The sequence below is a fragment of the Lethenteron reissneri genome, chromosome 7 (genome assembly GCF_015708825.2).
Source record: "Lethenteron reissneri isolate LAM-NWPU_2019-01 chromosome 7, ASM1570882v1, whole genome shotgun sequence".
Classification (NCBI taxonomy): Eukaryota; Metazoa; Chordata; class Hyperoartia; order Petromyzontiformes; family Petromyzontidae; genus Lethenteron; species Lethenteron reissneri.
The window spans coordinates 4,877,686-4,897,741 of NC_083785.1; the positions used below are offsets into that span (position 1 = coordinate 4,877,686).

At 48.8% G+C, this 20,056-nt stretch overlaps 1 protein-coding gene across 3 annotated transcripts in view; it reads right to left on the bottom strand.

Moving 5' to 3' along the window:
- LOC133356128 (partitioning defective 3 homolog) overlaps window positions 1-20,056 on the bottom strand; it is an 81,849-nt gene that overhangs the window by 19,410 nt on the left and 42,383 nt on the right. For all 3 annotated transcript variants that reach the window (XM_061573520.1, XM_061573519.1, XM_061573521.1), the window contains 3 exons: window positions 17,772-17,911; window positions 15,167-15,298; window positions 2,473-2,685 (listed from right to left, as the gene is read on the bottom strand). In XM_061573520.1, the coding sequence (XP_061429504.1) occupies window positions 2,473-2,685; window positions 15,167-15,298; window positions 17,772-17,911 (485 nt within the window). The remainder of the gene's footprint in view (window positions 1-2,472; window positions 2,686-15,166; window positions 15,299-17,771; window positions 17,912-20,056) is intronic.

A 20,056-nucleotide genomic window follows, 5' to 3' on the forward strand; every position in this document is an offset into this window, starting at 1 on the left:
GCCAACGCCTGCGCCACAACTGTCTTATAAAGCAGCACATTTTTCTGGTGGAATCTGGAGCCTAATTAGTGTGCCATAAAAAGCAATGTGCTGTACCAACAACAGCATATATTCATTTACATAAGAAAGCCACGCTGAGTCCGAAGACGGTTATTCAGGCGGATCCTGCTACATTGGGATATTTGGCCAACACCAATGACAGTGTGGTGGATTATTAACTGTAGGAGGTAACTCCGATTAGCACGGTTAGCTACATACGGTGCAAAAGTTAAAAATATATACAAAATGGAGGACCCAGAGGAAACCCGTGCACTGAAAAGTCCCCGAGTCAGGAATCGAACCCCGGTTCTTCACACTCTGAGGCACGAGAGTTATTACTGCACCACCATGCTGCCTTTGTCTATTTACAGACAACCTAAATGTATACTCTTAGTTCTTTCGGTAAAGTCACGTAGGTAAAAAATGAAATTAAAATTAATAAAAATAAAACAATAAAAATCACGACGTTTCGGAGGCAACACAAGCTTCCGTCTTCAGGTGAAACCGTCACAGCAAAATATCTGTACCTTATATAGTGGTTAAGGGGGGAGGAGCCAGGAAGGGCAGCGGGGGAGGAGGAGTTGTGAAGTGGTCAATTACTGCTTTTGTTATACTGCTAGGTGGGTAAATGAATTAGATACGATTAAGCCGCTCTTTGTTATGCTGTTTGTGCGCAAGTCACTGTGGGATGAATGGACTCGTGGTCAGGGACGTGTTGCGCAAGTAACTGTGGATGTACATAATAGAAAAGGAGCGGAAATGCCCATGTTTATACCGGTGTTGGCTGACAATAAAGAGTACTGTTAAACGTTATGTGGATGACACTTCCGTCATTTGGCCACATGGCCTCCCAGCATTGAACCACTTCGTGGACCACATCAATTCCAGACATCCATCCATCAGATTTACCATGGAAGTGGAGAAAGATGGCAAACTACCATTCTCAGATATTCTGTTTGAGAGGAGACCTGACGGATCCTTGGGACATTTTGTTTAGAGGAAAGCCACCCACACAGATTCCAACTTGAAACCGGATTCTCACCACCACCCATCTCAAAAGAATTCTCTCATCAAAACGCTATACCACAAAGCTCATGGCATTTCTGACCAACACCACCTGGCCAGTGAATTGAGACATGTACATCGGGCCCTCAGGGTGAACGGATACTCTGAACGCACCATCCGCCAAGCTGTTTCTCCCACCATACAAAAACAGCCACTTGAAACTCCGATCAAAACTGTCACGTTACCATACATAGCAGGCGTGACCAAAAAGATCTCCAAAATTCTAAACAAACATAAGATCCAAGTCCGATTCAGTACAGTACATAAAATCCGTGATCTAATTCCATCTGTGAAGGATGTCATCCCTGACTTGCAATACCCTGGAGTCTATAAACTGAGTTGCAGCTGTGGTGACTGTTACATTGGGGAAACGAAACGTCATGTCTCTGATCGTGTCCGCGAGCACAAGTCAGATTTAAAACACGGCAAAATTGAGTCGTCCGCCGTTGCCGATCATTGCTACAACTCGGTGGGCTCTCATGAGATTGTTTTCTCCGAGACTAAGGTGCTCTGAAAGCCTTCTGGCTACCATCAAAGGTTTGTACACGAAGCCATTCAGATATACAAACACAGACATAATTTCAACCGTGATGATGGGTACAAACTTAGTAATCATTGGAAAGATGTTATCAACCATGCAAAAAAAAAAGATTTAATTACACATTTTTGGACCATCTTATCTGACAGGCACTATTTTACTTCACCGGGTGTTAACATCCCTAACGTTTTACAGTACTCTTTATTGTCAGCCAACACCGGTATAAACATGGGCATTTCCGCTCCTTTTCTATTATGTACATCCACAGTTACTTGCGCAACACGTCCCTGACCACGAGTCCATTCATCCCACAGTGACTTGCGCACAAACAGCATAACAAAGAGCGGCTTAATCGTATCTAATTCATTTACCCACCCAGCAGTATAACAAAAGCAGTAATTGACCACTTCACAACTCCTCCTCCCCCGCTGCCCTTCCTGGCTCCTCCCCCCTTAGCCACTATATAAGGTACAGATATTTTGCTGTGACGGTTTCACCTGAAGACGGAAGCTTGTGTTGCCTCCGAAACGTCGTGATTTTTATTGTTTTATTTTTATTAATTTTAATTTCATTTTTTACCTACGTGACTTTACAGAAAGAACTAAGAGTATGAATCCTTGCAGTCACGAAAGCTTCAAATCTAGAACCTAAATGTAATTTGATGTTCTTGCAACTTAATTTTAACTTAATTTTAAGTTGCAAGAACAGACAACCTAAATCTAATGGTAGAGAATAAAATTTCTTTATTTATGTTTGTGCACTGATGTCATGCCATAGCGTGCTGTAGCGGGCTGTGCGCCAGCGTGCTGTGCGCCAGCATGCTGGCACACCTTGGCAGCTGCCCCTCCCGCGATGATGGTCTTGATGAAAATGCCCAGATCCGCGTTTGTTCGGCGATCCTTGGTCCCCTTGACGCTGACCCCAAGGCTCGCAGCGCCCATGTCGTGCAGGGGGATGTGGAGTGTCAGGAACTCGCGGGAACCGTCAGGGGAAAGCAAGCGATCCTCTTCTTCTGCCGCGCTGCCTACTTGTGGGCGCTCCGGCTGCGGCACAAGCGGACACCGTGCATGAAGACCCGTCAGACCCGTCACGCTCATCGACACATTCATCATCGGCAGATCCAGCTCGAGCATTTCCAAATACAAGTGCCAGCCAATCATAACATCACGTAAGTCTGGCAATTCTACAGTTTCTGTCATCATATATAAAAAATATATTCTTATCCAGAGTAAAACCATTCATCTGCTTGGCACACGTCTCATCCACAGGAATGGCTGTGTAACGAATTTGTGTAAGGATGCATCAAAGAAGGTTGGTTTTCTTGTCTGTAATAAATGCTCTAACTCTCAATGACCATTACTTCTGCTATACAATGCACAGTGACTGGAGTGCATTTGCCAGTGTTGGATCATCTGTAGTATGTTGTACATTTCCCACCAGTCATAGCTAAGTGCCCCTGGACCCACTCTCAGCTAAAACCCGAGGAGACAGAGCGACCAAAAACCTCTGTGTGTCCTTTCAGAATCAGAATCTTTATTGAGAGTGGAGGAATCTGACGAGCTATCAAGCTCTTTCTCGCAGATGTCCAGAAACCCTTACTCCCAAGCAAGCCTGGAGCTTGACACGAAGGGATTGGAGGTCGCCGAAAGAAGTAACTTGAAAGGTGAGTTTTAAACTTGAACAAGCACTAACAGGAATAACAATCGGTACCACGACCCATTTCTATCCCTATGAGATTACATATTATATTATTAATGGTGCATTTTCTATAAAATATTATACAAGTCTCTTACGAGAAATAAAATAGAGCAAAATAATAACGAGCATCATTACGTAGAATATAAGTAACAAAATGAATATGTAACTTTAATACATCCCTTCATCCACACAGGCTTCTGGAGGTGCATTTTTTTCAGCGACATTAGCTTATCGAAGCAAACTCTGGATCGGATTTAATATTCAGTCTCTCATCGGCACAGTCAGGCTTGGTGACACCAATGCTGGTGAAATGCCAGATATTTATATAAGGAAGGACCCCCTCTGTTAAATATGGGTCTTAGTGTAATGCAAACCTGAATATATGCTCTTTGGTTGTTTCGGTAAAGTCACGTAGGTATAAAATAAAAGAAATTACGACGTTTCAGGCGCAACAGATGATGACGGACACAAGCTGATGACGGACGCGCTCGAAACGTCGTGATTTATGTTATTTTCTACCTACGTGACTTTACCGAAAGAACCAAAGAGTATGGATTCCTGCAGTCACGAATGCTTCTAATCAAAACTGAATGTTATAAAAGAAAACAATGACCGTCAGTCATTTCCCAGCATTCTGATTGGCTTGAGCCCAAACAACACGCCTTGACCAGCGCAGGTTGGTCAGGCGTGTGGAGCCCAGCATCAGAGGGAGGGCCCCAGCATTGGGACTGGAATGGAAGGGGGTGTGTGCAGGTTCCCGGTGCAAGAGTAGGGGCTTCGTGGGGCACGGGGGCCCTATGGGGAGCATGCAGGAGGTGGGATACATGGGGGGCCTGCGGGTCGGTGAGGCCGAGGGAAGGGTTCGCGAGGAGGGGGCCGGCTGGTGCGGGGTGCGGGAGAAGGCGACTTGGGAGTTGTCACGCGCGAGGGGGGAGGGGGCACCCGGGGGAGGGGAGATGGGGATGTTGGGGCTGTGGCCAGGCCGTCGCTCAGCGACGATGAGGGGTACTTCCACCAGCAGGTAACAACAAATAATTAATAGCGCTGTTGAAGAGAATGTAAATCACAGAGCATTTTCTTTAAAATAGAAGATGCAATGTCAGTCATATCAATTCTGCGAAACACGAATGTAATGCAATGCTCAAATTCAGTATGTTATTAAATGGTACAGTAAATAATTAGCTAAAATATCACCAGCCACCGCTGAAGACAATGCAATGTTATACTGTGAACAAGAAGAAACAACCTCTGCCAGAAGGGACATGGCAAATGGCAGACTTCCAAAGAGCCTCGTGAATAATCTGTGCCAGCACCCTGAGCTGAGCTGTAGTGACAGCAGTCCTGGAGGGGAAGAGCACTGACCTGCACAAGATTTGTGTGTAATACATAATGCACAAGTGACAGCAAGTTACTCAGAGAGACACGGGGAGACTGTCACTCAGTCAACCGTGGTGCTCGTTCTGAGGCTTAGCAAACGCCTTCTACATTAGCACTAAAGAGTATGGAACATTGCAGTCACGAAAACTGAAGATCTAAACTAGCACAATTACTTTATGTATTTTTATTCAAAAGCAAAAACGAAATTTGCCACCAAATATCCAGTTCAATAAATTATCTTCATTCGTGTGGGGGTCAAGTAAAATAAAGCATTCAATGACGCAGCCACGTAGCGGTATGTTCATTTACATCTCCAAACAGTGAGAGACGTTAAAATAATCACGTGGTTGTTGTCCTGTATAGCTCAATATTCTCCATTGCCTCTTCTTCCCTGATCTCACTGTTCTGCTTCCAGCGACGATATTTCTTGTGTCATAAAATGTTTCAAGAATGTTCACATTCTTCAATTTCTGTACGTAGCCTTATTCAAGTATGGTATTAAGTTATTGATACACATTGTGACGATGTATTACCTTGACAATGTTTTCTTAACATTGTGCGAACCGGTCAGGTGGGTCAGCAGTACAATGAGCATCTCGCAACTGGAAGACTGCAAGTTCATATCCTGGTTGGGGGTTGACTTGGCCCATCATTCTTCCCTCCAGGGTGGATAAAATAGATACCACTTCATGGGGAAGTGGTACTCAACGGTGGTTTTCCTATGGATATACTCGCCCCGTCAAAGGAATGTGGAATTTCCTATAACTGGCTCGGGGCTATAAACAGGAGATGAGCTCAACCTCAATGTTAATTTGAGCAATAAATCACTTGGCCTCAACCTGAATCTTCCATGTGTCTCAATAGCTCAATTCAATCTCTTAGTTAAACAATGATTACTGACCGACTGCCCGATAGTCAGCGACGTTACACAGACACGGCATCCGCTGCTGTTCTTGTGCGAGAAATTAATACTCGCTTGCCTGGCCCTGACAGCTTGTTTACCAACAGGGCAGCCAAGGCTCCGTGTAGGGAGGAGCTGGCCCATGGAAACGGTCCCAGGAGAGGCCCCAGAAGCAGATACTCGCAGGCACCGGGAGAGTCCCAAAGGGTCCCCAATTACAGCAGAGTGCGCGCCACTAAGCCCGGCTTTGCAGAAATGTACACGCACTGCCCGCATCGCACCCGAGCATGACATCTGTGCAGTTTAACCACCGCCTTGTTGTGCCACTGCCCTGCATCGCACACACCTGCCAGCACGACCCGTGACGAGCACACAAAGCTCAGGGTACAGAGAACGAGGCTTCAGAAGCACTCGGGGATTCACATCTCCACACAGCACACGACATGGCTAAACCGGTTTACCCACCCTGCTTTGTTCTCCATCAATTGAGGTTTTATCATTTGTGTTATTCTTATACGTTGGAGCACAAAAACATGTTTAGAGCCCTCTTTATTGTTCTCTGATTTGTTAACTAATTATCTAGCTCCACTGTCAGAAGTGGCTGATATGAGATAATTCGATGAAAGCCAGCAATTCAGATGACTCGTCATAGAGGTCACAACAAACCCCTTGGGTCTGCTGGGTGCAAATAAAAAATACAGACGGCACAAAAGTCACAACCTCGTTTGCCAAGCAACCAGGTTAAATTATATATAAGGGTCAATCAATGGAAGACCATCTGGATATCAACAACCTTTAAGTATCACCACCTCTGTTTATTTTCTCCATTTGTCCTAGGCTTAAGCTCTATAGAAATAGGCCACATGCCATTTTTACAGTTTCATCGGCTTGAATATCACCGGTTTACTGTTATCTGTTCATGGTCATTCTTTAGCTGTTGGCATCGGACCCCAATTTTAGGTGCCCCTACTTTGCCGAATATTTCTTCAAGGTTCATGACTGAATCTCTCTTTGCAAATGTGTCCATACAATGTTTAAAAAAATCTAAATAATTGAAGCTGTGATTACCTGGACTGGAAAAAATATTTTAAATCAGAATGTATTCACTCGCTAAGGTACAATCGACTTTCCTGGACCTGCAATGATAACAGTGTTCTCAAAAAAGCAATTTTAGATGTGAGCGTATCGATAAATATTGTGGAAAACTTTCAGAAGCATCGCTTAATTTGTTTTTGCATTTTAATTATTTATATGATTGACCCGTCGTGTTTGATTGGTCATTCTGACCAAATTAATAGTCCTATAGAACTGTAGCATTGCATATGGTCTCTTTCCAGTTTACTAAAAGCCAGGAGAAAAGGAGATGGCAATTCTGGAGGTAGTTGGTAAACGTATATGGAATGAATTTCGATTTAAAGCTTTCGTGACTGCAGAGATTAATCTTCTTGGTTCTTTCGGTAAAGTCACGGAGAAGGGAAATAATAAAATAATAAACATTAAACATAATAAAATACAATTCTCACGACGTTTCGGCCACAACGCAAGCAGCCGTCCTCAGGTGAAGAACAGGTCTGTCGGAAAGACAGCATCTGAATGAACACCACCAAGCTTGGCAGCGTATATTTAAGCTGGGTTATGGAATGACCCAAAGATATAGACAGAGGTCTCCCGTTTAGCGAGTACCTATGAAGGCCGGCACAGCACAGGAGGGGGTGGGAGGCCAGAACCACGCGCAGCTTTGTCTTCCTAGTGGCGAAGTTTACGCACCGCACCAGTGGTGTATCTACTCATTTGAGCCTGAGTCGACCTAGGGGAGGCCCAGGACCGGTTCAAATACTCGTTACTGTTATTAGTGAGCCGGAATTGAACTCGGGTTGTTCTGTTTGTAGTACAACGCACTAACCACTGTGCCACCGCACCCCACATATACACACATATGAAAGACAAAGTTCCGCTTATAGCCGAACAGTTTGTGGGGCAAGTGCTGTGAGTGAGCACCAAAGAAGGCTGGCATGGTACATTAGGGTGTGGGTGGCCAGCACCACACCTGGTCGCCTTTGTCTCCCTAGTGGCGATGATTACACACTGCAACTCATTTGATGTTGAGTCGACCTAGGGGAGGCCCGAGGCCGGTACAGATAATCGTCACTGGTGTTGGCCATGAGCAAGAATCCAACGAGTCGTCAGGTTTATAGCACAGCACACTAACTACTACACGACCTCTCCCCACGTATATACACACACATACACAATTATCACTAGCTCGGCATTTTGAGTTCATTTCTGAAAATCATGCCGCGTGAACCTCCAACACAGAGCTTCTTAAACATACATCACACCCGAACACTTAACGTACATGTTAAATAAGCAGTGAGCAATGACAGTGATTTACAAGGCTGCGTTCTATTGATTGAGGCGGTTGAATGGCACAGTTTAACAGTGCTGTTGATTTCCATACGAATGCAGGAGGCAGATGGATCCACGTTATGGCTCAGGAGCGTGCCGGTAAGACCATCACTGAATCGCTCACAACATGAAAGCAAATAACGATACCCATCGACTCTAGCTTTAAGCTTTGTGTTTCTTGTTTATTAAATAAACCTACAAGAATCAGACTGTCTCGTCTCATCCATGCTGTGTCCAACCACCACAACTGTAGGTCACAGCAACTCATCCGCTCAATCACTCACACTCTCGCTGACCCACTCACCACTGCAGCTCAAAACACTTCTCTTTATGAATCTTTCCTCACACTACTCCACTTCGCAATGCCTCCCATCATCGTCTCTTTTCCCCAAGTTCTTAAAATAAATTTGCTCAATTCTAAAAACGCGTTAACCCATAACCTATTACCAACAAGACAGTGCTCTTTGTTGCCGGCCTTTGGGCCTGTGCTCAGAAACTGTGCAAAAAATATAACTGGGTGGTCTCCTGCACATCCACTCTGAGACAACGGCCGCTGGCTGCTCCGAAACAATGCCCTCGAACAGATACCGGGTGCAGCAGCAGCAGCAGCGGCGGCGCCGGCTTGCGTTGCACCCATTTCCCCATGGGGCATGCTTACTGCTCTCCGTAGCATCTGTGAGTCGGTCATCAGGGCACTCTGCCTCCTGGAGCAATCACTTTGCTGTGGTAACAGCAGCAGCTCTCAAATTACTTAAACCTCTCAATCATGACGGTTACTTATTAAGAGGACGCATAACTGTGCCGAATGAAAGTGACAAAATAATGACAACCAAACATCTAAATCTTGACTTAAAGCTTTCGTGACTGCAGAAATTCATATTTTTAGGGTCTTTCGGTAAAAGTCACGTAGATAGGTTAAAACAAAATAACAAACTATGACGTTAAAATAGCAACACAAGCGGTCCTCATCAGGAAAAAAAAAAGTGGTAGTTTTTATTTATTTTCTTTGAACCTATCTACGTGACTCTACCGAAAGGCCCAAAGAATAAAACCAAACGTCTCATCCAATCAGCCAAATGGCCTTCGAGGAGCGCATAATTCAGCAGCATTGGTTCAACACAAAGAATCTCAACAGTTAATTAATTCTGTTTTTCTGTTGTCATGAGTATGTCATATGGCTTATTTCCTTAGAGCCAAAGCCTCCAAACACCCATAGGTAAAACGTAAAATGAGATGCAGTTAGTTAAACAGAACTGGCCAACTGTGTAAACAAGGCTTCATGGGCCTTTACTTTCAATGTGTGTGGCAGACATCTAGTAAACACACCACCACCACCACCACCACGTTCCTCTACTGTTCAACCCAGTCTGGGCTATACACTACTTGAGGATCTCATTTATCAGAGCTTTTGATACTAGTTAAAATCCTAGGCTGAGGATGAACTTGGCCCATCATCCTCCAGGGTATATAACATGATTACTATTTTGTGAGGAAGTTAACAATGGTTGTCCTATGGATAGACTCAGCCACACCAGAGGAATATGGAATTTCCGCTACTGGCGCAGGGCTGTGAAGAGGAAATAAGCACCGCCTCAATGCTCATTGGAGCAGTAAATCACAAACTTTCTGATATTGAATGAAAAATGAAGGCATCGTCGCAGGAGGCATGACGCCAACTTTGTTATTTCATTGAACGACTGGTGGCTGTTTAAACTCAACCACGGGCCCTCATTCAGGCCTCCCAGGGACCTCAGAAACTCTGGACAAACCAGGAGCTGCTCATGGTCACACTCACGTGACCCCATAGATGTCACATCATGGAAAGGGGAAAGAAACAGCCACATATCCATTAACCAATTAGTGCGCTAATCGCCTCAAAATAGATACTCAGTGGCAACTGTTTGATTTTCACAAATCCAAGACATCCTGGCTCTCCCTGTGATAAATGCAGCAGAAGCAGTGTGCTTTTGTATTGTTTCAATATGAATGGAAACACAGCATCCTCACATCATTCCTTCCCGTCCCTAAGCACTTCTCTGCTTTGTAATTCCAGATTCACAAATAGACAATCATAAGAGAATCGGATAATTTTTCAGGTCTCCATCAGAGTCGTGTTTCTATTTCTTTTGTTCGTGCAGAACACTTGCTTGAGGCTGCGTTCTGTAATTACGGAGACAAATCTACAGAGGCGACCCCTACACCTCCCGCCTATGTTTAAAATCACTAACATTTCTGAGAATAAGGGAAACTGTCTGTTCAGTGGCATTCATGGTGAATTAGAAATAAAGCTCCATCTGCCAGTGAGTGTGTGTGCTATAATATACCATTGCACTGGACTTCCCAATTATTAGGATGTGATGTAGCTAAGAGTTCATTAATTTCCCCAAACACATCACTGCCCCCTCACCACCACTGCCCCCTCACCACCACTGCCCCCTCACCACCACTGCCCCCTCACCACCACTGCCCCCTCACCATCACTGCTCCCTCACCACCACTGCCCCTCACCACCACTGCCCCCTCACCACCACTGCCCCCTCACCATCTCTGCTCCCTCACCACCACTGCCCCCTCACCACCACTGCCCCCTCACCACCACTGCCCCCTCACCACCACTGCCCCCTCACCACCACTGCCCCTCACCATCACTGCTCCCTCACCATCACTGCTCCCTCACCTCCACTGCCCCCTCACCACCACTGCCCCCTCACCACCACTGCCCTTTCACCACCACTGCCCCTCACCATCACTGCTCTCTCACCATCACTGCTCCCTCACCACCACTGCCCCCTCACCACCACTCCCCCTTCACCACCACTGCCCCCTCACCACCACTGCCCCTTCACCACCACTGCCCACTCACCATCACTGCCCACTCACCACCACTGCCCCCTCACCACCACTGCCCCCTCACCACCACTGCCCCCTCACCATCACTGCTCCCTCACCACCACTGCCCCCTCACCACCACTGCCCACTCACCACCACTGCCCCTTCACCACCACTGCCCCCTCACCACCACTGCCCCCTCACCACCACTGCCCCCTCACCACCACTGCCCACTCACCACCACTGCCCCCTCACCACCACTGCCCCCTCACCATCACTGCTCCCTCACCACCACTGCCCCCTCACCACCACTGCCCCCTCACCACCACTGCCCACTCACCATCACTGCCCACTCACCACCACTGCCCCCTCACCACCACTGCCCCCTCACCACCACTGCCCCCTCACCATCACTGCTCCCTCACCACCACTGCCCCCTCACCACCACTGCCCACTCACCACCACTGCCCCTTCACCATCACTGCCCCCTCACCATCACTGCTCCCTCACCACCACTGCCCCCTCACCACCACTGCCCCCTCACCATCACTGCCCCCTCACCACCACTGCCCCCTCACCACCACTGCCCCCTCACCACCACTGCCCCCTCACCACCACTGCCCCCTCACCATCACTGCTCCTTCACCACCACTGCCCCTCACCATCACTGCCCCCTCACCACCACTGCCCCCTCACCACCACTGCCCCTCACCATCACTGCCCCCTCACCACCACTGCCCCCTCACCACCACTGCCCCTTCACCACCACTGCCCCCTGACCACCACTGCCCACTCACCACCACTGCTCCTTCACCACCACTGCCCCCTCACCACCACTGCCCACTCACCACCACTGCCCCTTCACCACCACTGCCCACTCACCACCACTGCCCCTTCACCACCACTGCCCCCTCACCACCACTGCCCACTCACCACCACTGCCCCTTCACCACCACTGCCCACTCACCACCACTGCCCCCTCACACACCAAGGAGGGTGTTGTTGCAGTCATAGGATGTTAATTGCAAGTGAGCACACATACACATCCACACACATCATGTCACACTCACACAAACTCTGCATGCCCATAAGGCATCGGACACTTCACCAGGCTGGTAGATGTGCCTATGATCACTCTGCTATTGCTACGACCGTGGTTATTGCTTATTTCCATAAACGTCACCCGTGTTGAGGACTCGCTCTCTCAGACACTATCGGTTTTGTCTCATCCACAATGTTCTTTCCTCGCAATGCTCCACTTTCGAATTCCCTACCATCGTCTCTTTTTCCAAGCTCTTATAATATCCTTGCTCACTTAAGAAAATGTGTGAACCCCGATAAAATACAACTCTGAGAGGGCAGTTTGTTACTGGCCACTTTACATATTGGGCCAGTGCTCAGGCATCTGTGTTTAATGTGTATTGCATAAGGTGGTGTGAAATCCCAACAACAACATATACACATCACCACATGTTCCAGACAATGGGATGTCAAAGAAGCCTGAGGATTCCTAGAAGACTATAAACAAAACAAAAACTCATTACGGTCATAAATTATACTTTGGCTCTAACAGGAAAAATATATAATAGGCGGCATTCCAGGCAATCGTCCTTCACAGCATAAACGAAAAAAGGAATATTGTACAAAACATCGCTTATTAAAAGGTTTCCCTATGAATATCTCAAAGCTTATTGACCAACGTGTTGAGTTGTTTATTGGGCTGTGCACCAATGCCAACAGAAACGTCCTTTTCTTGAGGCAACACAGAGATAGGCGCACGCGCGTTGCTGTGTGAAGACTGCATCAACAACACACGCACTTGTGATTGGCCCACAACGCATTGTGCAGCGACCGAGCCGCATCTGGCATCTCTCTGGGAGGGACGGTTAAATGAGTGGGAGAGCCACGCGGGGCAAGAAAAAATAGACCGAGAACAAGCCCCGTGGGAGAGCGGCGCCGTACCTGAGCTGGCGACAGGGCGCGCCGTGTCGTGCCCGCCGCGTCCCTCGTGTCGTGCGTGTCTCCCGTTTCCTGCGTGCCGTGCCGGTTGCCTCCCACGTGTCTGCGTGTCGTGCCCCGCGCCGAGCGCGTCTGTGCCGTGTGCCGTGTGCGAGCGTGTCACATCCCACACGCCGAGCCGCCTCCTGCATGTCTGGCATGTCTAGCGTATCTGCGCGAGCGTGCGCGTGTCGGTTCGAGTGTGTGTCTGCATGAGTTTGTGCGTCTCTTAGGTGAAGCGGAAGCGCAGTGGTTTTCCCACTTCACTACAAACCCAGTCACCTAAGTGGTGATTATCTGAAGCGGTCCTGGACCAAACCTAGATCAACTCAGCCATAAAAGAATACTTGTTGCAATGTGTGAACATCACTACGAGGGAGACAAAAGCAACCAGGAATGGTACTGGGCACACCACTCCCTCGTGTGTCATGCCAACGTTAATAGGTACTCAAAAACAGCAACTTCACTTGTGGATTCCTCCACCCATGTTGAGGACTCGGTCTACCACTCTTTCATCTCACTCAATATTCTGCCGGTCACCTCACTTCTCTTTCTGCTCCTTCCCTCACATCACCCAAACATTGAGTTCTCTCCCACCGTTTCTTGTCCCCAAGCTCTTAAAAGTAAATAACTTCCCCGAATTCAAGAAAGGTGTGGAATTTATTGCTGGCCACTTGACGTTCTGGGCCTGTTTTCAACAAGTGAGCTCAACATTTTGAGTATAAATCGTCGCCGGTGACCAGGGGTCCAAGTGTACGTGTCTCGCCCGATGCGGGGCACAGGTCGCACACTCGTCACGGTGGAGGTCAGGAGGGGCGGTCGGCGGAGCTGGGAGCGAGGGAGCAGTCGTCGGGAGGGTTAATGCCAGTCTGTGCTACAAGGGACCGGCAGTTACAACAACATCGCCGGGAGGGTTGTACCCTTGGTGGAAGCGGTGTTTTGGATTGAAAATGGAGACACGGTCCCCGACAGTCCCCACAATACTTCCATCTTCCCACACTCTCCCCCCACACTCTCCCCTCTCCCTACACTCTCCTCCCACACTCTCCCCTCTCCCCACACTCTCCTCCCACACTCTCCCTCTCCCCCCCTCTCCCCACACACTCTCCCTCCCCCCCCACTCTCCTCTCACACTCTCCCCTCCCCCCACACTCTCCCCCCACACTCTCCCCTCTCCCTACACTCTCCTCTCACACTCTCCCCTCTCCCCACCTCTCCTCCCACACTCTCCCCTTCCCACACTCTCCCCCACACTCTCCCCTCCCCCCCACCTCCCCCACACTCTCCCCTCTCCCCACACTCTCCCCCCACACTCTCCCCTCCCCCCACACTCTCCTCCCACACTCTCCCCTCCCCCCACACTCTCCCCACACACTCTCCCTCCCCCCACAATCTCCTCACCACTCTCCCCTCTCCCCACACTCTCCCCCACACTCTCCCCCCACACTCTCCCCCACACTCTCCCCCACACTCTCCTCCCACACTCTCCCCTCTCCCCACACTCTCCCCCCACACTCTCCCCTTCCCCCACACTCTCCTCTCACACTCTCCCCTCCCCCCACACTCCCCCCACACTCTCCCCCTTCCCCCACACTCTCCTCTCACACTCTCCCCTCCCCCCACACTCTCCCCCACACTCTCCCCTTCCCCCACACTCTCCTCCCACACTCTCCCCCACAGTTTCCCCTCTCCCCACACTTCCCCCCACACTCTCCCCTCCCCCCACACTCTCCCCTCTCCCCACACTCTCCCCCACAGTTTCCCCTCTCCCCACACTTTCCCCCACACTCTCCCCTCCCCCCACACTCTCCCCTCCCCCCACACTCTCCCCACACTCTCCCCTCCCTCCACACTCTCCCCCACACTTCCCCTCCCCCCACACTCTCCCCTCCCCCACACTCTCCCCACACTCTCCCCTCCCTCCACACTCTCCCCCACACTCTCCCCTCCCCCCACACTCTCCCCTCTCCCCACAATCTCCCCCACAGTTTCCCCTCTCCCCACACTCTCCCCCACACTCTCCCCTCCCCCCACACTCTCCCCCACAGTTTCCCCTCTCCCCACACTCCCCCACACTCTCCCCTCCCCCCACACTCTCCCCTCCCCCCACACTCTCTCCTCTCCCCACACTCTCCCCCACACTCTCCCCTCCCCCCACACTCTCCCCCACAGTTTCCCCTCATGCCCCACACTCTCCCCCACACTCTCCCCTCTCCCCACACTCTCCCCCACTCTCTCCCCTCCCCCCACACTCTCCCCTCTCCCCACACTCCCCCCCACACTCTCCCCTCATGCCCCACACATCCCACACGCACCGGATCATCTGGGGAGAGGGGGACGTCGTGGTGGCGCGAGACCAGCAAGTCGACGGAGCCGCCAAGTTTGGTGCTGCGCAGAATCGCCACCACCTCCTCCTGCGTGCGACTCGTCACGTCCAGCCCGTTCACCTGCCCCACGCACGCGGGGAGACGCCGTCTCACTTCACCCACACTCGCTCACCATTGCTATTCCATTGCCTTTCTCGTACATCTGACAAACAACAGCGGACGAGCCAGACCGTACACATGCTCGCTGTTTGTTGGACTAAGCCCACTGAGGCGGTGATCATCTCCCGTTTACAGTCCTGAGCCAGTGATGGATATTCCACATTCCTATGGTAGGATGCATTTATTTATTTATTTTTAATTTTTATATCCCAAATGTAAATTCCATTTCATCAGGGTGTCCATTGACAAATAGATGAAGATTTTAAATATATAACCTATACATTTCTCCAAGGATAACACCTGTTGAATTCCCACAAATTGGTACATATTTAATCCACACCGGAAGGACGAGGGGCTGAGTCAATCCCCAACCAGGATATTAACTTACAACCCGCTCACTCGACCGCTGAGCCACCTGACCAGCAAACACAAGCGACATTGTCGAGGAAATCTTCGTAAGCGTTTTAAACCTGTAATGCCGTCTAATAGTGATTAAGGAGTAAGTTCGTGCTTTTGTAACCAAGTGTCGCAGCCATTTGACATTTTCACAACTGTCTGTGTCTCTAAACCAGGACAATCACGTTTCATGGTGACATGAGGCAATGACGCGACCCGGCGATAGCGCGCGTGCCGCTTGTCATAGAGGTTCACGGTTCGTTTCCAGTGTCACAATCACAATTTGCGAAATTTGTTACTGACACTGCAAACTACTCAAGTGGGATGACACGGAGGAGCGTTGCTCCCTACTGGGGGACGATATCCACCTGTATGCACAGCGCGCTCGTGACAGCTTAACAACGACGGAAACACCACATGTTAAAATTAAAATTGTTATTTACAAATACATGAAAAGCAAACACACAGTTGATAGGTAAATAGAAAACAGGGAGTAGATTATCATGACAAAAATATAAATGTCTTTCATTGTCTTATTAATTACAAAAGCCCAATAAAGAGTCACTGCGTGCCCCATTATTACGACACCGTTATTTTATTTCTTGAAACATATAAACAGTCAACTCTGACTGAAAGCACAGATTCAGCAGAGGAAATCCTGTAATCTGAAGTGGCACGTGTGACACACAGCGATGAGTCAGCGCAGGACATCCCGGAGCCCAGAAAGGTTCGTGCGACAGCGCTGATTTACACAGGATGTCAGTGCGGCGCATGGAGGAAGCATCTGTGTGGCCAACTCAGAAAACAAAAGCCGACGAGCCTGGAGACAAAGGCATCCGCAGGCTGTTTCTACCAGCAAACTGTTTAATCTCATCCACTCTGTGTTCAACCACCACACGAGGGCACAGCAACACACTCACTCACTCACCCAAATCACTTACCACACTGCAGGCTACAACACCTCTCTTCTGCATCATCTTCCCTCACACTGCTCCACTTTGGACTTCCCTGCGATGATCAAATATTATTCCAAAGCTCTTATAATCTTGCTGAATTCAAGAAATGTGTGACACCCCCTTGTCTATTATGTTTGTAGTGCTTTTTGTTGCGGGCCACTTGACGTTCTGGGCCTTTAAGCCTGTACTCAGCAACTGTGTTATTAGAATTAGCCTCAACCCCTCCCGCAGCAGGAGCCATCTCAACTTGACATGCTCATCTCTAATCTCGAGCAATACAATGGCCGAGGTACGGTACTTGTAAATTCCATCTCTAGCCCCGCCCACTTACCCTTGGGTTGTACCCATCTAAAACCTATATAACCTCTTGCTGCAGTAGTTCTCTCGCTATATTTCTCCTGCCTCAGCAGTTTATCTGCTGTATTTTTTCACCTGAAGACGATTGCTTGTGTTGCGATCGAAACGTCGTCATTTTTTATAATTTTTCTATCTACGTGACTTTACCGAAAGACCCAAAGAGTATGAAACAATATATGTTGTGTGTTTTAAGGTGAATGTTATTTATGAGTTGAACACGTATTTATTATTATGTTTCTTTACGCAGGAAAGCCTCACTAAGAATGAAGAGTCTGTGCACAATGTCAATAATTGTAATAATTTGCAGGTAATTTGGGATATTTTGCCAACAGCAGTGACATTGTATTATTTTAGCTAAAGCAGGAAACTAGAGAACCCGGAGGAAACTCATACAGAACCGGGGGAGAACATACACGATCCACACAGAAAGGCTGCGAGGCAGGAGGGTCGCCCCTGCACTGCCGCCACCCTGCAGCACACTGAACAGGACAGCACGAGTGTCTCTCCAACGAGTGCCGTGTTTCTCCCATACTTGTTCTCCTGAGAAACACGGCACTCGTTGGAGAGAAACTCATGCTGGCCTGTTCAGTGTGCTGCAGGGTGGCGGCAGCGCAGGGGCGACCCTCCTGCCTCGCAGCCACCCTGCAACACACTGACCAGGACAGCATGAGTGTCTCTCCAACGAGTGCCGTGTTTCTCAGGAGAACAAGCATGGGAGCCCTCACCTCCAGGAGCCGATCTCCAGACTTGAGGCGGCCGTCACTCAGTGCCGCGCCCTTGGGCATGATGCTCTTCACGTAGATCGGCGTGCGGCCTCCCACCGGCGTGTCGCGTGTCGCGATCGTGAAGCCTAGCCCGTCGAGACCTGCACCAGCCCGCCACCACCCTCGTTACAAATGGCCATGTCGTAGCAATGGACGCACGGTAATCTTGAAGCGCGGGCAGATTAAAGATGGGACAGCTGCGTTTAAATGCCCCCACCGCCGTACTTCACTCGACCGCTGTCATTTGACTCCAACGGTAACTCTGCTCAGTGGCCTCAAAAATGCACCAGTGTCACTGTCCCTGGAGTAAAAACCCGAACAGGCAAAACTCTCGCTCAGACACGGATGAAGCTGCTTCAATGTGGAACGATCTCACGGACACTAACATACGCCGCTAGTTTCAACATATTTGAATATTTAATCAAAACATGCTTGCACAACATCTACTGTGCACGATTGCACAACATGGAGGTGTGATGTTAACTACCTCGCCTGGTATACAGTAGGTCGTTGGTTTGATCCAGACCCTGACGCCTGCACATTGGGAGTTTGCATGTTCTCCCCATGCTCGCGTGGATTTTTCTCCAGGTCCTCCGGTTTTTCCCTCCACATTTAGAAATATGCGTTTAGAGTGTTTGGCTGCTGCTATAAATTCCCACGTGATAAGCCACTTTGTTGAGCAATCATTTGTGGCCAGGTCGCTTCTGAAAAATAGCTATATAGCTCAGTGGGCCTTACCTGGTAAAATAAAAATAGTTGTCTAGTTGTTATTAGTTGACTTAAAGCTAGAGCACATTACGTACGAACCGGAGGTGTACACTGTTTAATTGTTATGCATTTGTGTGTTTGACTAAGCGTGATGCTCGGTGCATAAATGCCAACTGTATAAGCTGTAGAGTTGTATCATAATGTGGTTGCTGTGTATGTGTCGATTGAAACCATGGACACCTTCACAAACAAGATGTTCCATTTCAACGGTGAAACATTTTAGTCTTGATTTAAAAAGTAGCGCTAAATCTACCAATGGGGTCAGGAGAACCAAACAGGCAATCTGAAGACGCCCGAAACCCCTCTGTACAGGTGTCATCAGGCGCTGCAGAGCATACCTCAGCCAGTTCTCATGGTGATTATGTTAGTAGCCAACTGCGAGTGTGTTTGTCTGCTCACGGCCTCCTTTATACCTGCGGTTCCAAACCTGTGGTCTGCAAACCACTGGCAGACCACTGGTGGGACCATTGGTAGACCACTGGCAGTCCACAAGGCGATGTAGAAGTTGTCTGCAGAACTGATGCAGATGCTACGATTCAAAGCCATTTTAATTTAGAAAAGTATGCTATTGGGGCATGGTGGTCGGCGGATTGGCTACAATGGTCCGCAGGCCCAGAAAACTGTGGGAATCTCTGTGCTAGGCATCTCACAGGAAAGAGGTAAGTGATGTTTAGATGCAAGCACTAAATGGGCCTTGGTTCTAAAATACCTCTACTACAAATAGAACAAGCACAATCACCTCGCTAACGATCCTCAACCCCTCACACAACCTGCACAGCACAAGTGTCCTGGGGTACTTCACGTTAAACACAAGCACACAGCAGGTAGAAATTCTCTCCATGGGGGAATCACTGCTTATTTCCTCTACCCGACATGGATGATGGGCTGAGTCAACCCCCAACCAGGATATGAACTCGCGACCTTGCGATTGCGAGCCGCTTGCTCTACCGCCGAGCCACCCAGCCGGATGAATAAATAACGTTTGGAATAGGAACAAAGTGACAGCAATGTGCTCATGATGCCGACTCGCACCCAGCAGGCGTGCTGACCTCACGTCAGGTGGTTGAAAAAGATACAAAAAAATAATGGCACAGAGAGAGGAAACTCCCACACAACTCAAATTACCTTTCAACTGCAAGTTTAGGGGCACAATCTTGATAAAAAGCCATATGATCAAAATAAACAGATAAACACATGCAAAACTGTGTGTGGTGAGGTTAGGGGTTGTGTCAAGCAGGGTTAGAGATATACACGTGGCAGTTGTATGCGAGGGTGTGAGTGGTAGGCTTGGTGGAGTGTGCGTATTGTAGGCAGAGAGAAGTGTGTGGCTGAAACGGTGGAATGCGTGTGGTAGGTACTGTGGGGTTGTTGTTGTTGTTGTTTTCCTCGCACTTTCTGTTTATAGGTGGCGTTGTGTCGCCACTTTGGAAGGGTTTAGCCAGAGATCAATCGATTTAATTTTTTGGTCCGCGTTTTGA